This window comes from Vanellus vanellus, assembly GCF_965231255.1.
Source record: "Vanellus vanellus genome assembly, chromosome: 11".
Taxonomy (NCBI): domain Eukaryota; kingdom Metazoa; phylum Chordata; class Aves; order Charadriiformes; family Charadriidae; genus Vanellus; species Vanellus vanellus.
Genome location: NC_138916.1, coordinates 9,983,389 through 10,006,188, shown reverse-complemented (window position 1 = coordinate 10,006,188; position 22,800 = coordinate 9,983,389). Strand labels below are relative to the sequence as shown.

The 22,800-nt window shown below is 42.2% G+C and overlaps 1 protein-coding gene across 1 annotated transcript; it reads right to left on the bottom strand.

The window, feature by feature from the left end:
• Positions 1-830: 830 nt before the first annotated feature.
• Positions 831-19,458, bottom strand: RFX7 (regulatory factor X7). The gene is made up of 6 exons (XM_082488860.1): positions 19,336-19,458; positions 12,408-12,524; positions 9,691-9,775; positions 8,816-9,023; positions 5,888-6,183; positions 831-4,940 (listed from the first exon to the last, which is right to left on the bottom strand). Exons 1-6 carry the CDS (start codon positions 19,443-19,445, stop codon positions 1,626-1,628), a joined length of 4,131 nt encoding a protein of 1,376 aa, XP_082344986.1. The 5' UTR covers positions 19,446-19,458; the 3' UTR covers positions 831-1,625.
• Positions 19,459-22,800: the final 3,342 nt, after the last annotated feature.

Genomic DNA, 22,800 nt, shown 5'->3' with positions numbered 1-22,800 from the left:
AAGACCACCAAGACACTTAAACAAAAACACACTAATCACCCGAAAAATCTGAGCATCTTCCCATTAAGTAAATCTAGAGGCCTCCCCCTTCGTAAATTCATGACTACTCATTCAAAGAAATAATACAGGAGAGGAAAACGTTTTCTGCTCTGTTTTCTGTTTTGGAAGTGTAAATTCACAGGAGAAATAATCATTTTTATACCAAGCTTAAGCGATAATATTGTAGCATCCTCAGCGCACCACTTTTGTAAAAGCTTGCCTCTGCAAGTCCTCTTTCTAGCATCAGGGCCATGGCTGGTTAAGTACCTCTTTCATATGACGATTAGAGATATCCATGCCATGCCGATAAAACAAAAGATCTTTTTTGGTTCAAGTGAACTAGTGAGGCAGAAGCCTAAATCTCATGTTCCAGAGGGGCAGCTAAGGACTTCTGGAAAGAAAAGAAATAGATTCACCAGTCTTGTCAAATCACTTATGCAAATGGAATTCAGGCTTCTAAAACAGTAAGTACTTTTAAAAGAAATTTTACCAAAAGAAAGATCATGTCTTACTGTGTATCTGTAAAGTGCCTGGCAGTATTATGGCTCTATATGAACTATTTTTAGATCAACCACATTTTCTAATATTTTAATCATCTTTTGTTTGAGAGAAAGAGCGCAAACAAGACAGAAAGGCTCAACCTACTGAAATACAGAGAAAAGAACATCTTCCTACACCCTCCACTAGGTTAGGAAAGAGCGAACTTAAAAAATTATCTTTAAAAATAGTATTTTAATGAGCTCCAGCAGCTCTTTTATTTAAAAAAAGGAGGGAAAATATCATGTTCCTTCTCTAGCATTGATAAATAATTAAACAGTACTTATCACTTTAAAATAGGGTGTGATGCCTAGATTAAATCTCAGTGCTCAAAATCTTTTTGCATGAGTTTTACCTAATATAAAAACATTGAAGTGAGAACTAAAATATCAAGTATGTCATGAATATTAAAGGATAAAATAACTACATAGATTTATTTCTCTTAAATAAAAGATTTAGTGCATCTTTCTTTTCCCTTGATCATTCCTGTTAGTTTTTCCTATCTCTGTGTTTTACTAGAGATGGCAATGGTGGCAGCGCTGCAGAGACTTCCCACAGTTCACCACTGAGCAGTGCTCAAGCTCAGGCACCTGCACATCACCTGGCTCACTGGTACCCATTCCCCACCTATCTGCAGGCAACCTGCATTTCAAACCTGAACGACAAAGGTCAGTAAGGATCACCTACTAAGAAGTAACAAGCAATACAAAGTACAGAAAGCCTACTAACGAGCCTCAACAATAGCTGTCACTGCTGGCTGGCTATTAACCACTTCTTTATTTGCTACAATAAGAAATGTTGAATGGGAAACACTATAAAAACCAAATTTTAATACTGGCTCTTTGATAGCCCATCACCTTCAGAGATTTGTTTAAAATTGGTAAGACTGCCTTTTCCCTGCTGAAGAATGAGCAACGGTACAGCAAACTTTTTTAAAAATGCCACAATACATAGCAAGTGTTTCTGCTGCGGGAGGCACTTCCATTAAGACAAATACAATACGTCTGTCTTTTAGATACAGTGTGCTACATACATATTATAAAACAAGATTAACCCAACATTTCAACAGCAGGATGATCCTTACTCTCCATCCACTCAAAACCTGATGTAGTCATTGAGTTAATGGATTCATTGCAGATTTGTTGAAACAAGGGGTCATTTTTTAATTCCTCCAGTGTAGCATCATCATCTTGTCCCTGCTGACGACCTGGATCAAACAGTAGATTTGTGTCTAAAGTGTTCAGATCGTTAATGCTGCCTGAGAGCTCGGAAGACAACCTGATGTCGCTGGAAAAGACAGATGCAACGTTATTGAGATCTGATGCCACCTGATTCACCAGCTGCTGGTTTGTTGGCAGACTGTCCTCCCCTAAAAGGTCTTTTACAGTGCTGCTAAAATCTAATTGCTGCTCTCCGATGTCTGATTGTGCTTGGTTATCTCCAGAAGAAAAACTGATCTGATCGGTGCTGCTGTTTTTTGTGAGGTAATTTGGTGTTTGGAATTCATAAACTGAAGTGCTGGAATTGATCATATTTTGTGTGTTGGCACTAGGGAAAGCGGCGGATGTCTCTAAAATCTGAGTGAGATTCATCCTGGCTGTGTAATTTGAGGGCATGTTGTTCATTCCCAAACCTCTCACTGCATCATCGCTATCAGAATCAAGTTTGTTTAACAACACGTTGGTTATTTTTTTAGTGTTTGTTTGTTTCTGAAGAGACGGGAAGGCCGTCTGCATCATCACAGTCAACGGGACTGACTGGCTTCTTTGCGCTATGTTATTGGCACTGGTGTCTGCGTGGATATTAGCAAATACGCTGTGAACTTCAGGAGTCACTGGACTTCCAAAAGGTGTCAGGTTAGAGCGTGGTATATTTGAAACGGGGTAAACAGTGCTTCCACTGAGATTACGCTGGCGGTGGACAGCAGGGCTCACACTCCGGCATCTCAGACTGTTGTTAAGAGAGGAACCGGTTCCTTTGTTGTCCAAAGGAGCAGGAACCGCAAAGCCCTCTTGCTTGGCGGTGCTACTGACGGCGGCTGCCTGGTGCTGCACAGGTGAAACAGGAGTCACCCGACCAAAGTGAGTATCATGGTGGCGTGGCTGAGATTGGTACGACTGGCCAGGAACAGCAAAAGCATGAGGTTTCCTGAAACGGTCTTCCACCAGCTCCTGATAGCTCGTAAGGATCCCGTGGTTTGCAACTGACGAATTGCTAACACCACTGTAGCCGTTATTCATCCACTCAAGCTTGGTTTTGTCAGGATGGGTAGCCATTGGCCGCTGCATTGGCTTCACGGGGCTACTTGATATGATGCTGGCATCGTGGTAAGCCATACTGGAACTGATGGGAGTAAATGCAAACGGGTTTCGGCATTCCACAGGACTTGGAGGGACACTGCTGCTACAGTTTGAATGTGGTGTGCCGATGGGCGTATGGCGGCTGCTTCCTAGAGCACTGTCTACAGGAGTCGTCTGAGCCAGCCTCGAACAAGGGCTCTCTCGCGACATGTTCTGAGATCCAGCGATCATTTCAGAGGTGGGTGTTGGAGTCGGGGTGGGGGTGGGAGTCGGGGTGGGGGTGGGGGTGGGAGTGTGAATCGGAGTGCTGTTGTTATGGATCGAATGGTAAAAGTGTGTGCTGCTTGGATGAGATGACACAGGAGCTCCTTGAGCTGCAGTCTGACTCTGAAGTGCCATTCCTAGACAACCACTATAAGGATGAGAATTATTCATGGACATTTGTTCCTCCATGAGCACCAGCTCCTCCACAATGCTGTCCTGGGTAAGGTCATCATCAAATGAAAAGAAGTTTTCGTTTGACTGAGGGACTGTATGTTCAAACTCTTTCAGCTCAGACTGCAGAGGTAACTGATTTGAAGACTGTGCTTGTATTTGACCCAAGGAGGAATCCTGGATCTGGCTCTGTAACTGCTGGTTGTACGCGTCCTGCTGTATACCTTCGCAGTGCACTGGCTCCCACGCCGATTCCTGTAAGTCACTCGAGCCAGAGTGCCCTGCAATAGTCATAACACTGATATCTTGCTGCTGTTCACAATTCACAGATGCAAAGTCAGAGGTTTTGGTGATATGGTGCCACGTATTTGGGTTAAAGCTGCCATCAGATTTTGAATCATTTTCTATGATAAACATGTTTCCTTCCAATTTTACTTTTATATCTGGAGATGATGCTGATGCAAGCTGCTGTCCTAAAGTAGAATCACTGGTATTTAAGTTGGTGGTCAAAGAAAGGTCTGTTGCTAAGTTTGCTGCAGCTGCAGAAGGTACGGGTACCTTCACAGGTACCTTGCTGGGAGCTTGAGCAAGTGTTGCTGTGTTGTCACTGTTAGCTAACAATCCAACCTTCGGAGACTTCTTAACACTGTTTGCTTTTTGACCCTCCGCAGTATTACCAGCTGAAAGCTGCTCCACCAGTGGTTTCTTTACAGGTGGTACCTGGGAATCCTGAAGCGTAGAAGGCTGTCTCTTTCTTGGACTTTTAGTGCACATTTTGTCTTTAATTGTAGACTCACCAGTAGGAGGTGAACCGATGCTGGTGCTGGACAAGTTTTGACTGGCAACTGAGAGCTTTAGAGTGTTTTGATTATTGCCTGCTGAAGAAACTGGTGTGACCTCATTAGACTGTATTTTATATTTGGTCCCTGCTTCTTCAGCTCCCTGATCACAGCCCTTAACTGGTTTTGCCTCTATGACATCATCAGCTGAAACCTTCAAGGTTGCAACCTCAAAGTTAATTAGTTGAACAGGAGGCAGGTCAGGGGTTGCCTTCATGGATTTAGACACATCAGAGCTCTCTTGGCCTTGTACTGAGTTCTCATCCAGCAACGCTTCTGGTTCCATTTTGATCTTGACTGCAGGCGCAGCTACAACAGTGCAAGGCTTGGATCCTGGAGACTGAAGTGAAACAACAGATCCATTTTTGATCTGTGGACCAGTCCTCCCTTCTTCCACTGCTCCTGCACTACTGCTAACTGAAGATGTCTGTTTGACGGGCACACTACTGCTGCTTGGGGCGAGAGATATTGCTGTCATTTTTACCACATTTAAGGAATTCACATGTGGAGCTGGCACAACAGTCTTGATTGGGCTACTGGTAAAGAGCACCGTCGTGGGAGAGCGGATGGTGAGAGCACTGGTATTTGCTGGCTTCGGTAAGATCTGTGGGTAGCGATGCCGGGCAGAGCGGTCACCAACTGGGCTAGCGGGAACGTTCTGGGGAGTCTTTGGTGACTGCTTAACTGATTGCATGTGCTGAGTGACCACCTGAACGTTGAGCGGCAGGACCTTGCTATCAGACGATCCCACAGGACTCGGAGATGTCACCAGCTGCCTGGTCCTTGACACCTGTAGAGAGAGAAAAAAAAATGGTGCGGCAATGAAGCAAGAAAGTCCCCAAAGCCCACAGACTACCTCATCCCCAAGCATTTCAAAGATGAAGGACAACACAGCTCAATACACCAAAGCTAGTGAATGTCAGTTTGAAACAAAACAAGCTCTTCAACTGTATACAAGACAATTTCTATTTGTCTTCCTAAGGACTGGTAGACAGATATGTGGCCTCAATTTTTAAGGCATGAGGCACTGGTCTACACACTAGTCTCTTATTCTGCTAATGAAAGTGTCATTCTCATAGAATCCTTCCCCACACGGAACAAAAAGACATACAAAGGTTAAAGAGGAGAGGATGTGTTCAAAACACTGCTCAATGTTAAGGTTTCAAAAGCGAGTTAAATACAAACCCACTATCAGGCAGAAAAATTGGCTTACCTATTGAAACCGATAACACAGCTAACATCTTAAAAACAAATAACCATCCCTCCCTCCTGCCCAGTTTTGTATAGCTGAGAGACAAAGACGTTCCATACTACAGACAATCATACAAAAATAAAATTGTTGCCATCACTAAATGTGCTGGACCAATGAAAGGCAATTCAGACTCCATATTAGGGGCTCAGCGACGCACACAATGGGTGTCAGCTCTCTCATATGGTTAAACCTCATCTCAAGGGCAATTATTCCCACATATAACCTTAATTATTGCTAGCTGAAATCCCACCATCAAGGACTAAAGACAAACTTGGCCTGTGCTATGTGATCAGAATTCTGCTGCCTCTGTATCAATCCCGTAACTCATGTAGTATAGCACAGTCATTGGGACAGAAAAGCATCAAAGGACCCAAGCCTTTGAAGGGAAACCATTTTTCAATCCCACTGACACCACTGCTTAGTGACTGGCCATTTACAACCCTTTCATGAAGTGGTTTCTCTAGAGAATTCCTGGAGAACATTACCGGTATCGGGCTGGGGACAGCTGCCACAACAATACCAATGGGTGGAGGAGACAGAATTGCAGGACTTCCATTAGATATACTGGTCACACCATTGGTTGCGGTGCCTTCCGTTTTCTTTGCTGGAGACTCTCCTGGCAAAGGAGACTGCAGTTTCTGTTCTTGCTGCTTCTTCTGGATCTTACGCTGCAGCTGCTGCTTGGCATCAACAGGAGATGGCAGAGTTTTCACTTGCGGTTGAAAGGAATTACTTTCAGCAGTAGGTATAAAAGCTGAGGGCTGCGGGATCCCTTTTATTCCTGAAAAGGAGAAGAATGAATTATAACCACACATACCCTGTCTGCTGTAGTGCCGCTTCTGTATCTAACCACACAGAATACAATGGCACGCATCTCCACAACCATTCTGGGAACACCTCCTCCATTAGGTGCTCCCATCCACTTCATGCTCCAATCTATTCAGTGTTTTGGTTTACTTCCACATCGGTAGCAAAACCCCTACCTGTTAGACAAGCCAGGCATTAGCTGCTAAAATACTACGTACTGGCATCTTGTTTCTAGGAATTCCAAACTGCAACTTTTGTGTCAGCAAAATCTAAAAGCCAATGCATTTCATCTAACCGACAGCAGAGGGCAGCGGATATGTTTTAGATGACCCTTTAAAATTCATTATCTACTATGTTTTTGTTTTGTTAACAATGTCTAAGGTGGCTTTAAAAATTAAAAATCTTTCCAGAAAGCTGTGGGTCTATGTCACAGAGAAGCAGCTCTGAGGACATGGTATCATCTAATTGCAAAGGCATTAAACACAATGCATATAATATCATAATGGATCACAACCTGTGTGTGATCAGGGATAATGGTCCAAGAAGAACAAGAAGAGAAGTGTCCAGGGAAAAAAGAAAAAAAAAAAAAAGAAGGAAAAGGTGAAAAAACTACAGACATTGGAATGGAAGAACATTTTTTTCTGGAGACAATGCCTCTGCTGATCATAAGTGAGCAAGTGGTGGTGCTTCCAGGGAGAACAACAGGGAGTTAGTCTCATCTGTGCAGCTGGTCCCAATTTTCCTTAAAAGAACACATCACATTCATGATCTTTTGTTTATTAACAGTGAAGAGGATTAACATGCTCTCTCAGTGACCAACTAACCCTGCTGAACTGCCCCTCTAAAAATACACCATTTCATTTACACTGTGCACGTTTCACAGTTTTTAAAACAACTCTTAATTATAAATTAATCAACAACATTTTAGGGCAAGTATTTGGTTTTAGATACCCAGTACATGCTTAGGACCTGTGGTCTGGGAGCCCACCCTCTCAGGAGCAGTCTGCATGTACCATGAGAGCTTGAACATCACAACATTGCCTCCGCTTTCACAATTCTTTCTTCACAGAGCACCAAAATGCCCGAATGTATTGCAATTACTGGAAAACAAGTAATCCATGTGGGCTGAATACTGAAGGCAAGTAACATTTATCAGAAAAAAACTCAACAAATTTTTCTTTGAGGGCAGAAGTTTGCTGTTTCCTCAGTTAATGCACAGAGACGCTGTAGTTCCTTGTGATAAAGTGGAATGGGAATATTTTATTTTTGATTCTAGAAAGAACCTCTCCTGAAATGACTATCCAAGCCACAGAGGCATGCACTGGAAATAACTGCCCTTTTCCTTGAAGGAAACTATCTGCTCTTGAAGGAAGTAAGGGTGAGAAGGTACATGGGTAGAAGAGCCATATATACAGCTAGCGTTCCTTCTAGCAGCACAGCAAGCGGAACCAACGAAGCCAAGCAACGACAGGTTAAAAAGCAGCATGCAGACAGCAAAACCTGCCACTGCCACCCATCAATTCCAAGTTGTAATAAAGGAACGACAGCTGGAAAGAGAAAGAACATGATCCAGAAGAGGATCACCCCAGCCTACGGCCCTGACCACCAGTTTGCATTTGAAATCACCTGTCTCAAGTCAAGAGATTTGCCTTGATCAAACACATTTTCCTTGACAGGCCTGTGGAGAACTTCCCAGAGGGAAGTCTGGGGGGCATGTTGTGCACCTACACTTCCCTCCTCATCTTTCATTTTTGTAATTTACTTCATCCACAGCCAGAAAAAAACACTTGAAATGATTAAGTGACTGATTTTGAGTGTGAAGATGGAAACAAAGAACACAAAAGTAGATGTACAAACAACCACATTGAACGTAAGCTTTCCCAGAGAAGGGAAATAGAACAGGAATTAATCTGATTTAGCACAGTACAAAATAACTCTTCTATTACCTCAATCTTAACAAATCTTAACAAAGATTTGAAATCAAGTGCTAGAATCTCAGTCACATAACTGCTCCCGGAGAAGGCTCTCCTGTCCCTCTCAATACTCCTCAAGCACTTATTTCTAATGTGATCAATAACAGCAGCAGCTGATGAGCTTGGACTACCTGACACTGATCAAACATCTCACGAAAATTTGCATCTGACATATCAGAAATGCCTGTAAGAAAATCTGCTCTTGAGAGAAAATTAAGACAGACAATTGTTTCCAAATTAGGAGAAGTTATCAGACAGAAACACAGCTACAGCAGCAGTTTGTCTACAAACCAGCACTGTATTGGCACCAAACTCCTGATTTAGCAAAGTACATAAATTCAGCACAATTACTCACATGCCCTGAAATGCTTTAAAAGACCAGAGTCCTCATCGGAGGAATGGGAGAATCACAAACTAAACCTGAAGCCACTGCTTATTTTCAGATCTCTTTACCCAGACTACCAGGAAGAAAAGTAATTTGCAGCGATGTGGAGTAAAATTTGTGTAAACGCATGCTCAACACTCAGAGTCAGCGTTTGAAGTTTGCTCTGAAGAGCAGCGCTTCCTCAAACCAAGGCGTTACTACTCTTTAAAAAAAGATCCCCTATTTCATCCATTCAGTTATCTCATTACCTGCTGGTGCCCCTGCCATTACTGTTAAAGCTGCCATCGACTTGGTACCAATATAGTGACTTTTTACAAGGAAACGAGCCAATTCCAGGACTGTATCAAAAGGCTGGCTCAGCACTTTCTGGGCCCATTCACAAACAAGCCGGCAGGCCGCAGAGACGACTTCCTCATCAGCACTTTGCAGCTGCCCAGATGGCTCTGCCCCATCCAGCTAAAACAAATAAACAAAGGAGGAAAAGTTAATTACTAAGGGCCATTAAGCCATGAAAAAAAAAAAGGAGAGCAAACAATGATCAGAAATGCACAGAAAGTTGAGTAAGTACATTCACAGAAATTGGGAGAATAAGATCACAACATCAGTATCATTCAAAATGAAATGTATTATCATTAATCTACTGCTTGTTTCCGATGGCATTATATGGAGCTGACATTTCTGGAAGAAAATTGCAAAGAGAATCCTAATATCTGGACCACCAACAATGGATGCTCCCTGCACCCGGAGTCTTGCCAACTCAGCATCCACTGTTACCCAGGAACTGCTTCTTTCACTGGGTTTCCTCTTCCCTAGCACTGACTTTTAAAAAAAATAAAACATAGTAAATGCGAAACAGAATTGGAGTTAAAAAGATACAGCTTGTGGGTAGCAACACTGTGAAAGTCTGCTTCACCTCCTAAATTAGTTTTTTAATAGCACTGCAATTTGTTCTGAACTTTACAGAAAAACACCAAAGAATGATTCAGAATATAAGTATCATAAATAAAAATCCTAAAAACTACACAGCTCTTCACTTTTTTTTTAAAAAAAGCTCAGACAGAAAACCAACATAATAAAGGTTAATTTGCAGAAATATATATAAATAAGCAAGTATGTATCATACCCCATCTCCAGTTTTATGAAAGTCGAGGTTGGGCAGTGTTGGCATATGCACAAAAGCCTTCTTCCTCAGTCCACTGTAGCAATATGTGAACAAGAATTAAGGTCTAAATCGTCTCTGCTTGTTAGTTGGGGGACAGGAGGGAAGGGAGGTAATTGCTCTGATGCCCCTCATAAGCTTTAGAAGCAAACTCCACAACAGATCTAAGAATTACTGTCATTACCGTAGTCTCAGAGCCAGCCAGAATCAATAGGCACATTCTTGGGCAGGGCAGTGGGCTTCTCCATCTATGCAGAGGAGCAACTGATGCTGGGCATGATGAATTGCATTTGATGACTTAGAACCATCACTAAACCACGGCAAGTCGTTTCAATTAACTACTCTATATTTAAATCATTAACATCAATTTGGACTAAACTCCCTTCCTAAACCAGGCCGAAAACAAGATGGAGAATGCATTTCCAAAAGTTAATCACTGTTAAAAAAGTGTGTACCCAACTTTAGGTTTTACTTTATTATGAGTTCTTCTTTTTTGCCTCTTTTTGCTAAATTTCCTGACATTTCCTTCTCCTAAGGGACTTCCACAAACTGAAGAAGTTTCCCATGACAAGATAAAGTGACTGATGAGGACGTTTCTTCCTAAGATTTCACACCACTTTTGTGGCTCTCTCCCTGCCCATGATAATTCTTCTTCCAAAAAAAATACAGACACAAACACCCAGATTGGTTCTTACATTGATCTCATCAAATCACTAAACAAAAATATACTCCCTCCACTACTCTTACTCACTTGTTTATAGGTCTAAAAAATCAAATCAGCCTTTTTTCTCTCCACAACATTACTCTGGGAGTTCACATACAGTATCTCTTCTCTGTGACACACAAACCCTTTTCAGGATCACTAATTTTTCATTTTCTGCAAATATGTCTGTATTTCTTTCCTAGACCATGGAGTTTGCATTTGCTTGCATGAACCTGGATGGAGCAGAATTACAGTGAAAAAAAGGTAAGGAGGTTAGGAATTATAGTAAGTGTGAGACAAGGTCACATTTTAGTAATTCTGAATTAGAAACTTAGGAAACAGAACTGAAAGAGATCCCCTGGGTCAAGCTACAATTACATCATATGAATTCTTCCTTAAAACTTCTCTAGCTCTATCCAGGACATCACTCCTAAGTTATGGACTCCACTGCTAGATAATAAAACGCTGTATTTTATGAAACAATTAAACTGACACATAACTTCTCTATTCACTACTACATGGAAGGTTTTTTCCCTCTGTGGAAGACAAACAATGCTGCCCGCGAGCATTTAATTCTCTCTGTAAGTGCGTGCTTCAAGTGAGACCTTGGCAAAGGCCAGTACTACAGAGCATCCATATCATTACTGCTAGTTCTTTTGACTGGTTTCTAATTAGAGCCTACAAGCACCTTGACACCTTTTGGCCTTTTAACGCTCTGCCTCCCCTGCTTACTGCAGTGGCTTTGCCTACCCAGCAAGGCATTGGACTTACCCTTCTCAAGGAAAGGTGTAATTCTCAACTTGGAAAAGACAAAATTCTTGCTGATGTAAAAACTACCTGCTTTGAAAGTCACTAACCGTTTTGGTTTTTACTAGAACACCTCAGTGTGCTAAAGACTAGACGAACTGCAGCTCAGTCTCAGAAAAGCCTGAGAAAAAAAATCACATCCTTGTAGCCTTTAGACTTGATTATTGCATTTCTTTCCTCACAGAGCTTCTTGCCCCTACACTGAAGCAGAAGAACCACCAGTGGCATGAGCAGACTCTTTTGCACAGCATTTGCCCCAAATTCTTCACAGTGGCTGCCTATTAATCGATAATTAATCTATCCCAGATCTAAATGTGTATAGTTCTGCCTGTAACAATTATGTCTAGTTACACTATGAGAACGTCAGGTTTTTTTAAGTATTTTAAGGTTTGTATTAATTTACAATTAAATGGGGTAGTGTGGTTTTGCACGCCCTCTGGGATGGACTATTTCTCTAACACAGGGAAGGACACGGATTCCAACTTTAGGCACAGGGAACAAGATTCTGCAGTCAAGAGGGAGAGACAGTGCTCCCCATCCTAGGAGCTCTTGCTCTGAATTCTTTCCTATCTCTGGAGGTCTGCACCATGCAGTGAAGGAAGGCATCTCCTGCCTCTGACGGCAGGACAAGGCTGGGAGTGTGCCTTCCAAGTTTGAAGTCAGCTTTCGTGACGACTTCTCAGTTCCCTCTTCTCTTTCAAGCAATACTATCACTGAGGAGAGGCAGTTCTATGAAAGATCCATAGCGCAGCTTAAGAAGGATCTTTGGCTTTACAACTGACTTCTGAATTACTGGTGTACACAAGTATAATATAAAAACAAGAAATGTTCTCATAATTCTGAGCTGTACTACCAATAAAATATTAGTTACTGCACACATATAAGGCAAGTTCCTTTAGTCCAATATCTCCCTTTGCACTAAATCATAAAGCTTCTTTGATTCCTGGCTGCTGTGACAGATAAGCGTCAGAACCCAAATTTAAGTACTTGTTTCCAAAGTGGTATCTTGCAACCTAACACTACCACAATTAATAATTTTAAAGGACGTTGGAAAAGTGTCTGCATTTTTTATTTAACATTACTTCTACATTTAGCTGGTAGTTAAGCCATAACGACAGATGTTCTTCAGGCAAGTGCAGAAGTTACTGAGAAGCGTTCTAGCAAAGGATATTTCGATTTGCCTCTTGTGCCTAGACGACGGGCCTTCATATTTGGAAAGACATTTTTCATGATCTTTCCAAAGTCAGCAGCACTTAATGGGTGGTAGCCAAGATTGTCACAATAGCTCCTGCAACAGAGAGAAAGAAAGCGTGAATGGAATCACAGTTAATGTAAGAGGCCAGCCTGCATGCTAGACTCCATCAAAGGTTTTCAAAAGAAAACACTTATACCCATCCATATTTAGAACCACATTTAACATTAATGAAGCTATCCACAACGAACTGAATGCATTAAAAATGTATAAACGGAGCTATTAATACCATAGTTTTTGCCTTGTTCTCTACTGAGTTCAAAGACAAGTCATGTGGAGACATAACAAGTAGTGGCATTATCTAGAGCACAGTTAAGATTTACTCCACAACTAACTTTGAAGCATATGTTTCAATTCACTTATTTTAGGACATAACAAAAGCAGAGACATTGTTCCAGCCGGAAGTATAGCTTGAGTGTGGGAAGGCCTAAAGTCCTGCAGGAATATTGCAAAAGCAGTAGGAAAGAGATTTGTCAGCGTCCAGAGAAAGATTCTGCCTATGCAATCTCAATTTAATACAGCTTAACAGAACTGAATTTAATAAAAGATATCTTCCCAGGGAACCAGCTTCACCTTTAGAGGTGTAACATAAACACGTACTGAGGACCCAGCTCTCTTACCACTACTGAACTGTGAGAGCTGCTTAGTTACAGACATCCCTATATTCATTAACAGTCCTAAATTAATATAGATTTCAACTGCCTCTGCAAATGTAGATCTTCACGTGACTGAGTATACAACCTGATGATATAGGGGAATAAAGCAACAAAAGGTAATTATTTTGCTAAGTTTACTTATTCCAGTAAAATGGAGACTGTTATCTGTCTCAACTGTTCTCAAAAAGAGCAGGAGGAATTCTGTTTCAACATCTATTCAGATATCTGAGATATTTCAAAAACATCTCCTTGAGGCAGAGAACAAGAATTGTTGATTTTGCTGCAAAATGCGAACGTTCTGGAAAATTACAAAGGTGCGAAAGCAAACAAGAAAACCGGGAGCTGCTCTGGAAGGTTTACCTGCACAGCAAGTGCTCAAGGCTGCACAAAGATATGAATGCCACATTGCCTTTTGTTCAAGAGCCTCGTGGTATTTCACAGATCTTGATGCGCTAAGGCCCAAAACATGCCACTAAAATATTCTCATTTGGATTTCCTACAGTCACAGAGTCAGCACCAGAGCGCAATGACCTCCTTTCCCATGAGAAGTCCTACCAGCAATGCACAAAACCACCCTGCCTCTGAAAAGAAGAGGCGACCGTACACAATCCTGCCGTGGGCATTAGCAGGAGAGCAGGAAAACAGCAACTTCACACACTACATTGCCTGCTACTCTCATCAGGTACAAACAAATCTCTGCTCATAAAGAAACAAACAAAGAAAAAGCAGCACTCCTGGAACAGATGTTTCATTCCCAGCATCACCTAGTAAAACCAGTAACAATTAGCAACGGTATTTGCATCCAAGTGGGCCAGTCAAAATGTCTTCTCAGAAAGCTGTAGCTCTACAGAGAGCACTATGTATTTCTTGAGATACTTCCACTGCATTTATTTTCTCTGTAAAAATACTACACATTACACAGTGAGTATCTGCTGCCTTTACCTTGGCTGTATGTAGGTATCCTCCACTTGGAAAGCACTACCACAAACATAATGATTTTGATGATGATAAACAGCAAGACTTGCGCTATTTCTGACATTTCCCTGCAGAGCTCATGCATGCCAACATCCCCCAGCTACTGAGCCACTCTGCCCAAACCAGGACACATGGCCTACAACCTGGGACACACTCAGCCATTAGTCTGGTTTCTGTATGGGACATCGAGAAGGTTTTTACCCAGTTTATATACAGTCCCAGTTAAAATAACACAAGATTAATTTCTCTTTCAGCAATTTTACTCTTCTACTGCTTGGGAAAACTACATCTCTAGAAGATTCTGGTGCCTGAATTTGTGAAAATATTTACTTTATAGCCAGCTATGGTATTTGGGTTTCAAGGTCTCAGTGGTTTTGAGCTTGCCAGGTGCAGGGATGAGGAGGAGCAAGACCCGGGCACTTGACCAGAGATGGCCAATGGGAGTACTTCATACTGTGAATGTCACATTCAATATAAATTAGAAAGTTTGCTGAGAAGTTCTCTCTTCTATGGTGGCTGCAATCCTGAGAACTTCTTGCCCCAGTGCCGGACCCCTGAGCACTTCCCTTCCTCCCAAAGCTGTTGCACTCTCAGTATCCAACGGTTGCTGTCCATGGCTGTGAGTACACAGCTTCCTACAGATAGAGTGGGCTGAGTGTAATCCTCGGGTATTTTATACTGGTATCGGGATCAATAATGGTTCTCTAGTGTTATTAATGTTAATTATCAAGTCTTATTTTATTAAATCTGTTTATATTTCAACCCTCGTTTTTCCTTGTTTTTTCCCCCGATTCCCCTTCCTGGGTGGGAAGGGGTCATCAAGTGATAGAATAACTGTCTAAATGACAATAAATTGTTGTGGGGTCCTCAAACTGTAACATATACCAACATACTTCATTTCAATGCACATCAGCCTCAGAATTTGAATTCTGGATATGTCCCTTTGAAGTTAATACAAAGAACTACTTTCTACTGCCTCGCTGCACCCTCTTAGGAATCAGACATGGCTTTATGTATAATAGACAGATCTCTGGGTGCCTTTTTTTCCTCTTGCATCTTGTCAGGCTCCAATGGATTTTAACTTTACACTGAAAATTCCTAAAAGGTGGGTGTTTGTCGCTTACTGATGCTGATCACAGGACATTAAGTCTGAATTTCTCTGCCACAGTCAGCAGTATCTTTGACTGAAACTCAACAATGTCAGCTTAACAAAATAAATAAAAAACCCCAACAGGATTAGGGACCTACCAATCAACCAACGTTAAAGTTAAATTTATTGCCTCTCTAGGAGAAAATAAATAAATAAATGAAAGGGGGTGAGGGGAATCAGTTCCTCAAGTCTAGCACATCTGTTTCAAGACAATTACTTGCTAGCAGCAAAACATACAGGTCCGTGGTCCCCTCGTATCCATACTGGCAGCTCCTGCAAGCTTGTGATTTCTGAGCTATTATTATTATTATCATGTAATTTCAGTTTTCAGACAGATCATCCCATGCGGCTCCTCCTCCTCCTTGCTCAGCTGAGAACCCTTCATGTCCATCTGTGGTCTCTCATTGACTTGACAACACATACCAGGAGTCTCTTCCCTGAAGCTCTTCTCTCTGCTACTTGCACTCTTGGCACATCGCTGAGCCCAGGAGCTGTTTTGCTTATTCGAAGGGTGGGTGGGAGACAGAGGGGGGAGGGAAGGTCTACGCAGAGACAGGAATGACAATGGACACGCGGGTGCTTCTGTTCCTTTGTACAGAGCTCCCCTACATATGAAGGACAAAAGGTCCTTTTTAAAAAAAAAAAATTAAAAAAAAAAATCTTCGAATTAAATGTCCTCAAGACATAAAAAACACTGAGAGTGCACCTGAATTAAACCACAGAAAAGATTAACCAAAAAGGTAATGAAGACAGTCAGGCTATGCAGCCCAGCGTACATAGCTTCCTGGGCAGAAAAAGCACTAGGAATAGCAAATGATAAAGCATCTACTGCATGAAATGAAACAAAGACCTTGACTTATCCAATCCAGCTGAATAACTGGTCTCTAAAAACGGGTTAGAGCAAAGAACCTTAGGAAGAGGTAGGCTCTCGTTAAGCTGATGAACAACGCTGGCACAGAAATGAGTCCTAAAAATCACGTAGGATGGGAAACAGATGTCTGAAAACCATCACAGAAATGAAACTGCAGGTCAGACTCCCAAGAGCAGCAGCAGAGGTGGAAAACAACTACTTTAGATGGAGTTTGATGGGCTTTTAAAAGGAATATGTAAGTAGGTGCTTATGACACAGGACTGGACTGTACAACACAATAGGTCCCATCCTGTTCCCATCAGGGAGTTTTATATAAACACTGGTTAAGTGCTATCAAACAAGATTAGTATGTATCTTGTGTCTTTTATTTGTTTAACAGACATGGTATTCCTATACCTACTGCCCTCTTTTGTGCTAGCTTCGGAATATTCTTCTTCTAACTTGTTGTTTAACATTCTTAGTGCACATAATCTATGCGTCAGGTGGCATCAAGGTGGCCCAGCAGCCAGTAAAGCAAGGATTAATGATTTACAGATTAAAGGAAAGAGATACGGGATGACTCAAAGACCTCCTACTCTGTATCAAGTGAATCTTCAGGGTACCAAACAAATATGAATTACTTTCTTTGCTTGCGTGACTGCAGTAGAAGCAAGATAAGAGGACCCAAGTGTTTACTGAAGGCTCAACAAATAATTTCGCGGGCAAATAGAGATTTTTGTACAGCAGGACTGCACTTAGACTCAAAATCCTAATTCTCTAAACTCAGCTAAATCTACACCTAGCTGCCTCCGGAAGGGTGTTTACTAATAGGGAGAAGACACCCAAGTAAAACTGACTTACAAGAAAACATTGAAAGGATTTGACAGCGAGCAGCATCCATTCTCTGCAGGCTAGATAACATGTTAGGCAGCTCCCCGTGATATTTTCCAGACTCTATTCCCCCATAACTCCCAGAGGAAGATGGCAGAAGAACCGCATGTGCCCAACAGAAGCACAGCTTCTTGCAGCCTGACCTATTCTGTCAGTGCAAGCTGCATCACAGCACCGACAAGAGGTGAACTAGCTCTCATCTTCCTCCTCTCTGAAATTCAGCTGCAAGCTCTCAGCCTTCCCAAGGGCTACTGCCTTATATTATGATGCATTTTTCATTTATTTTATCACTTTCAAAAGGGAGATTAATCCATTCACTTTTTTTATCCAGTTAAAAGACATGAATTCACAATTAAATAGAAGGGTAAGAAAACAGAAAGAAGAGTCACTGTGTTGAATAAGCTCAGTGAGAAGAGGCTACTGAAATGTGGAGGAGCTGGAAACACTATCAACACTTGCCAATGGTGGACTTGAGTAGAGCGCAAGCTTCTGCCTTTCCCTCTTCACAGAAAGGAAAAAAAAAAAAAAAAACCACAAAAGCAAAATATATGAAAGGTGATGCAGAAACCCACTAGTTTTGGAAGATTTATTTTGACCAAAATTTACAGCAGGAATTGAGACGCTGGTATGACGTGGCACTCTGAAGCGTTGTAGCTTTGATTTATACATGCAGAGTGCATAAGCTTGCTCACTGTGAGCTCATGCAACATCTATCTGCACATCGAGGAGAGCAATGCTAACTTGTTAATATGACAGAAGTGAGTTTTGAGAGGTCTTAACACCCTTAGGTAAAGAAAAACGAGTTATCAAAACTAAGTCTCTTATCTATTTATATGCCTGTTCCCCACCTCCCACTCCAAGACTACTTTTCCTTTGGTGTGCAAGAATAACTCATGAAAATATTCAAAGAAACCGAATGTTTTAAAAACAGAACAGATGCTTTCAAAGGAGAACAGATTCCAAACATTTGCTATTTTCCTGAATATTTGCTTACCACCCTTATTTTGTTAGGAAAAAAAAATACAATACACAAATACTTGATGCAGCTACATACAAAAGCCATCCAAATTTCACACTCCACAATCTGTAGATGATGATTTTTCCGGGCATCTGCAGCTTGGCACAGCATGGAAGCCAAGCAGATTTGTTGCTGAAGCAGGCCATAAATTATTTAATAAGAAATATATTTAAGAATAACGCTTCCATCTCTCTCCTGCACAGCAGCTGCCGCTGTTGCTGTGTCTGCGCGAGCGGCTGCTGCTCGGGGATTGGCCACCCCGGCACGTCTGTGCCATTGGCTATATTTCCAGGCTGCGTCACCGCTCCAGTCAATGGCGAGATTTCAGAAATAGGTGTGTGCATGTTTATCAACCCCAGGCAAGAGAATGCCACCATGTCTCAGCTCAACCAGAGTAAAAAACTTGACCAGAGAGAGTTAATTAAAAGAAGGCATTGGCGGAAGGCAACCCTGCAATAATTACTAAAGGCTGAATCCTGTAGGCACTTAGGAGGTGAAGGGATTCAGCTCGCTGCAAATTACTGTAATCGCTCAGATTATGGAAATATTCATACTAGATCATAAATCTGTTATTCATCTTCAGGCAACTGGGCTGGGGATGATTTTTTTTCCTCCCCCCGTGGGGAACGTTCTGTAAATGAATTCAAATCCAACTTCCGTCAGACAGCTCCCTCTCCCTTGCTTCTAATCGCTTTCTCGTTACACGGTAGCTTTGAGACTTGACAACACAGAGTCACAGTGGCCTTGGTTACTGGTTTCATACATATTCAGATATATTGTGTCTCTGTAGAAATCAGGTTTGCTGCAGGAAGGTCCAATATTTATGCATTATTCTAGAAAGACAGGTGTGATGGGCTAGATCTTATGTGCAAAATAGCTGCATTTCCAGGAGGAACAACTCGACCCTTTATCCTTGTTAAAGCAGTCACGTGTGCATATATATATATAAGCAGACCAAAATGTACTGTAAGATAGTAACTTGTGCTTTTTAATTTGTGCCGCTCTCTCCAAAAAACAAAATCAATATTCGTACAGATATTTACTTGTTAAGAAATACTTGTACTTTTCCTTCAGCATACGTAATGCACAATTTAAACATCACAGTTATCTTCAGTGGCAGAAATAATGAATACAGTTTGCCTCACTGTAGAGCGAGTACTCTCTCAGGTACATTAGTACATATGGCCTTGTTCTGCTATATGCACTTGTTATACACGTACACCAGCAGAGTACCTGTATAGCCAGTGTCACAGAACGATCTACGCTCGCTAAAGCCGCACGTATGGATCCGGTTTGGGAGCACTCACTTGTATTCATCATAAACCTCCTGCTTGGGAAGGGATGTCTCAGGGTGCTCTTCCAAGGTGTTCCGTATCCACGAGAAGGCGTGCATCTGCTGGGCACGGCTGGACGACATGGAGATCTGATCACTAGCAAAAGAAGAAGCAGTGCGGATGAAGACTTCGCTCCATAGCTCCTCCTCAGTTACACGACTTAATAATTGTCTGCCTCCACAGGTGGAGAGACACCAGAGACAAGGGCCAGCACCTCACACATTTAGCTATTCCTTGCGGCTTGGGCAGCAGTTATCTCCCTCTTTCATCCACAATTTAACAAAGAAACTCCACACTCCAGTTCTTGACTGATACTTAGCTGCGAGTAGACAGTGATGGCTGAGAGTTCACTTACTTCTCCTTTTAAATTTATTGTTCCTTACTGACCACGTCTAAGCTTTTGCCTGCTCCATTTGCCAGCTGCCCTTTGGAAACACCCAACTTTCCCAGCAGATGCTCACAGCACTTCCTGCAGGGACCTGCCTGCCTACAACCATCCTACTGGGAACACACACTAATTTTGTGATGTTGGGATCTGCAGGTTGGTTTTCTAGACCTTTCTTTAGTCAAACAAATGTTACCAGAAATACCATTAGTTCCTTCTTTCCCCCACCATCACATTTGTGTTGCTGTATTATCACTTCCTACATAAAAAGTGAAGGAACAATCACACTTAGGCTGCAAAACACTTTCTCTGATGACTCTTGCATTTTAGGAGGTTTTTATTTACAAGCTATTCATGCACTAAAGATTCCAAAGTTAAAAAAAAAAACAACTTCATTAAAGAAAGAGTCCTTAGTGTTTAATAAAGGCTCTTTCTGCTACCGAACATCTCATGTGAATGGTTCCTCAGCAGATAAGTGCCACAGAAAGTAGTTTTCAGTACTAGCTGCTCGCATTTACACACTCGCACACATACCTTTTGTCTCCATTGTTGGGACCCGAAGGCAGCTGAAGGTAGAGGTAGAGTTTCTCTAGGTCTGTAAACTTCTCAACTTCTTGCTAGATAACAAAGGTGGTTTGGTTAAAAAAAAAGGGTGGGGGAGGCAGGAGGAGAAAAAGCAAACAGTAAGAGTTGAGCTTGACAGCTAAAAACTGCCATCCAACAGCGTACTCCTAAATAAAATAATTTTAAACAAGACAATATTTACTTATGCGAAAGAATGTGACTATGAGAACTCTGGGACCAGAAACATGATTTTCTATTTTATTTGCACGCCATCACAGACTAGAAAGCACTGACCACCATTACAAAATTCACATGCAACAAAAGCAGAATCTGGAAAAAATGTCAATAACAGATCACTTCTATAACCAGACACGTAACATGAAAACTTTATCTTCTCTGAGCACATGTGAAGCACCTCTGAGAACACAGCATCAAAACACAGCTATGCTGTAACAATGCGGGATGTCAGTCCCGATCCTGTGATCCACCACCTATTAATAGTTAAGAGTCACAGACTTCAATGAAGACATTTTAAAAATCTATCTATATGCATATGTATTTTTTGTTTGCTTTGGAAATCAGAGTTATTAGACAGGTAGTGAAGACAAGCCATTCAGTTAACACGAATCTCAGCGACGCTGGACTCACCCTCCAGAGGATACCAGCTGCGGATCAGACACAAGGGGGAGTTTTACCTGGTGCACGCAAACAGTGATTGCTACCTACAAACTAGCTTTTTGGTCATCTGAAGCCAGCTGCATGGACTTCGAAATCCTAGGAAGATCAGTTGTGGTAATGTGCTCAGGCCTGCTCAGCAGCAGCGCAAGTAAAAGCATGCCACAAGGAGCAAACGGATTCTCCTTCAGGAAGATGCTGCAGAAGCAATGCATGAGGTGGTGCACCACCAGCACAGAGTGAAAGACTCTCATGATCCCTTTTAAGTCAAAATACAGCTTCTGGATTACAGTTCATTCTCTTTTGCTTTACTGGTGTCTTACTGCCAATGTAACTTTTTCCAAAAGGAGGAGAAAAGAAGAGAGAGGGACTAACAGGTCCTAGCTTTTTACTTCAGCAATGAGCAGAATAGGCAACGGGAAAACTAAAAACCTAAACTTCACTTCAAACCAGGGCTACCTACCCATCCTTGTCATATCCAGATCCACCTCGCTTCAGCTGGTGCAAAATTAACAGCAGCACTAGAGAGGTGAGCTCCCACTTCCCCTCCGCTGGAGACAAGGCAGGGGTCCCTCCCTGACCCCAAACTCTGTGTGACATGCCCAGAGGGACACGCTGTCCAGGGAAGGGCACTGGAGCTCCCTTATCCCCACCACAAAACTGCTCTGCAGAACCGGGCCACCAGCGATGCGACAGGCGCGCTCAGAGCCAAGAGAAACACTTCCAGCAGCAGCCAGGTAACAGACACTGGATTTGTTGCTTTTATAAGCTGCAGCAAACCACAACATTTGGGTGGCTTTTTTTTCCTCTGACAAACTTCTGAAACTTGCTGACACCGACTTCTGCATGGCCCTACAGTAGCTTACACAGCAGTAGCGCTCAGACCACCAAATATCCAGAGAGGTATTTCTTAGAGAATTTTGTTAAATTCTCTGTTCTCCCTTTCCTGCATAAATCACAGCGTTTGGACTGGTTGGTTTTCCTTTAACAAACCCATTAGTGAAAAGATCAACGCTCTTCAAAGAGAGAATTTACAGAAAATTAAGCATTTATTTATGAAAAGATAGAAATTTAACAACTGCCAGGAAATTTGCACTTGTTTACTAGACCTCCTTTTCTTCGAGAAACTAAGCTGGTTTTTCTTTTAAAGGGCAAATGCCAAAGCAGCACATCAAAGGACGCGGTTCGGGTGCGATTACCCTGCATGGTAAGCGCTAATCCATGCGGCAAAAGCATCCCAGGCAAAACAAAACCACTCCCAATGACTCTGACACTCAGGTGGAAGACAACCTCTCACTTCCAAATCTAATGTGCCAGGGTGCAATGTAAAGGGGGAGGTTTTAAAAGAAACATTATACCTTTCATCAAAAAATAATGAAGTCGTCTTAGTGCCCACTGCAGTTGAAGCAACTTCTGCTGGGTCCTGGCAGAAGGAAGGGCAAGTGGAACAGCCCTGCCTGAGCCGTGGGGGCTCTGCTACACAGGCCCTGTCCAGCAAAATCCCTAATTAAAAAAACAACAACAACAACAAAAACAAACAAAACAAAAAACAACACCACCCCCAATGATATATATGTAGAGAAAAAGTGTGACTGGGATTGTTAGCAAAGCCTTTTCCAAAGGATGCAAGCGAGCCAGCAACTCTCTCATCAGCAAAACTGAGGATTACAGCTTTCTCACATCCTCAGCAGAATCACAGAATGGTTTGGGTTGGAAGGGACCTTAAAGATCACCTAGTTCCAACCCCCCCTGCCATGGGCAGGGGCACCTTCCACTAGACCAGGTTGCTCAAAGCGCAATCCAACCTGTCTTTG

Coding starts and splice junctions, on each gene's coding strand:
- RFX7 (XM_082488860.1), bottom strand. CDS start 19,445: ATGTCGTCCAGCCGTGCCCAGCAGATGCACGCCTTCTCGTGGATACGG. Junction 9,776..12,407: donor GGCACAAGAGGCAAATCGAA/ATATCCTTTGCT, acceptor ATTCTTGTTCAC/ATATTGCTACAGTGGACTGA. Junction 6,184..8,815: donor AATGGCAGGGGCACCAGCAG/GTAATGAGATAA, acceptor TCTCCTTTTCAG/GAATAAAAGGGATCCCGCAG.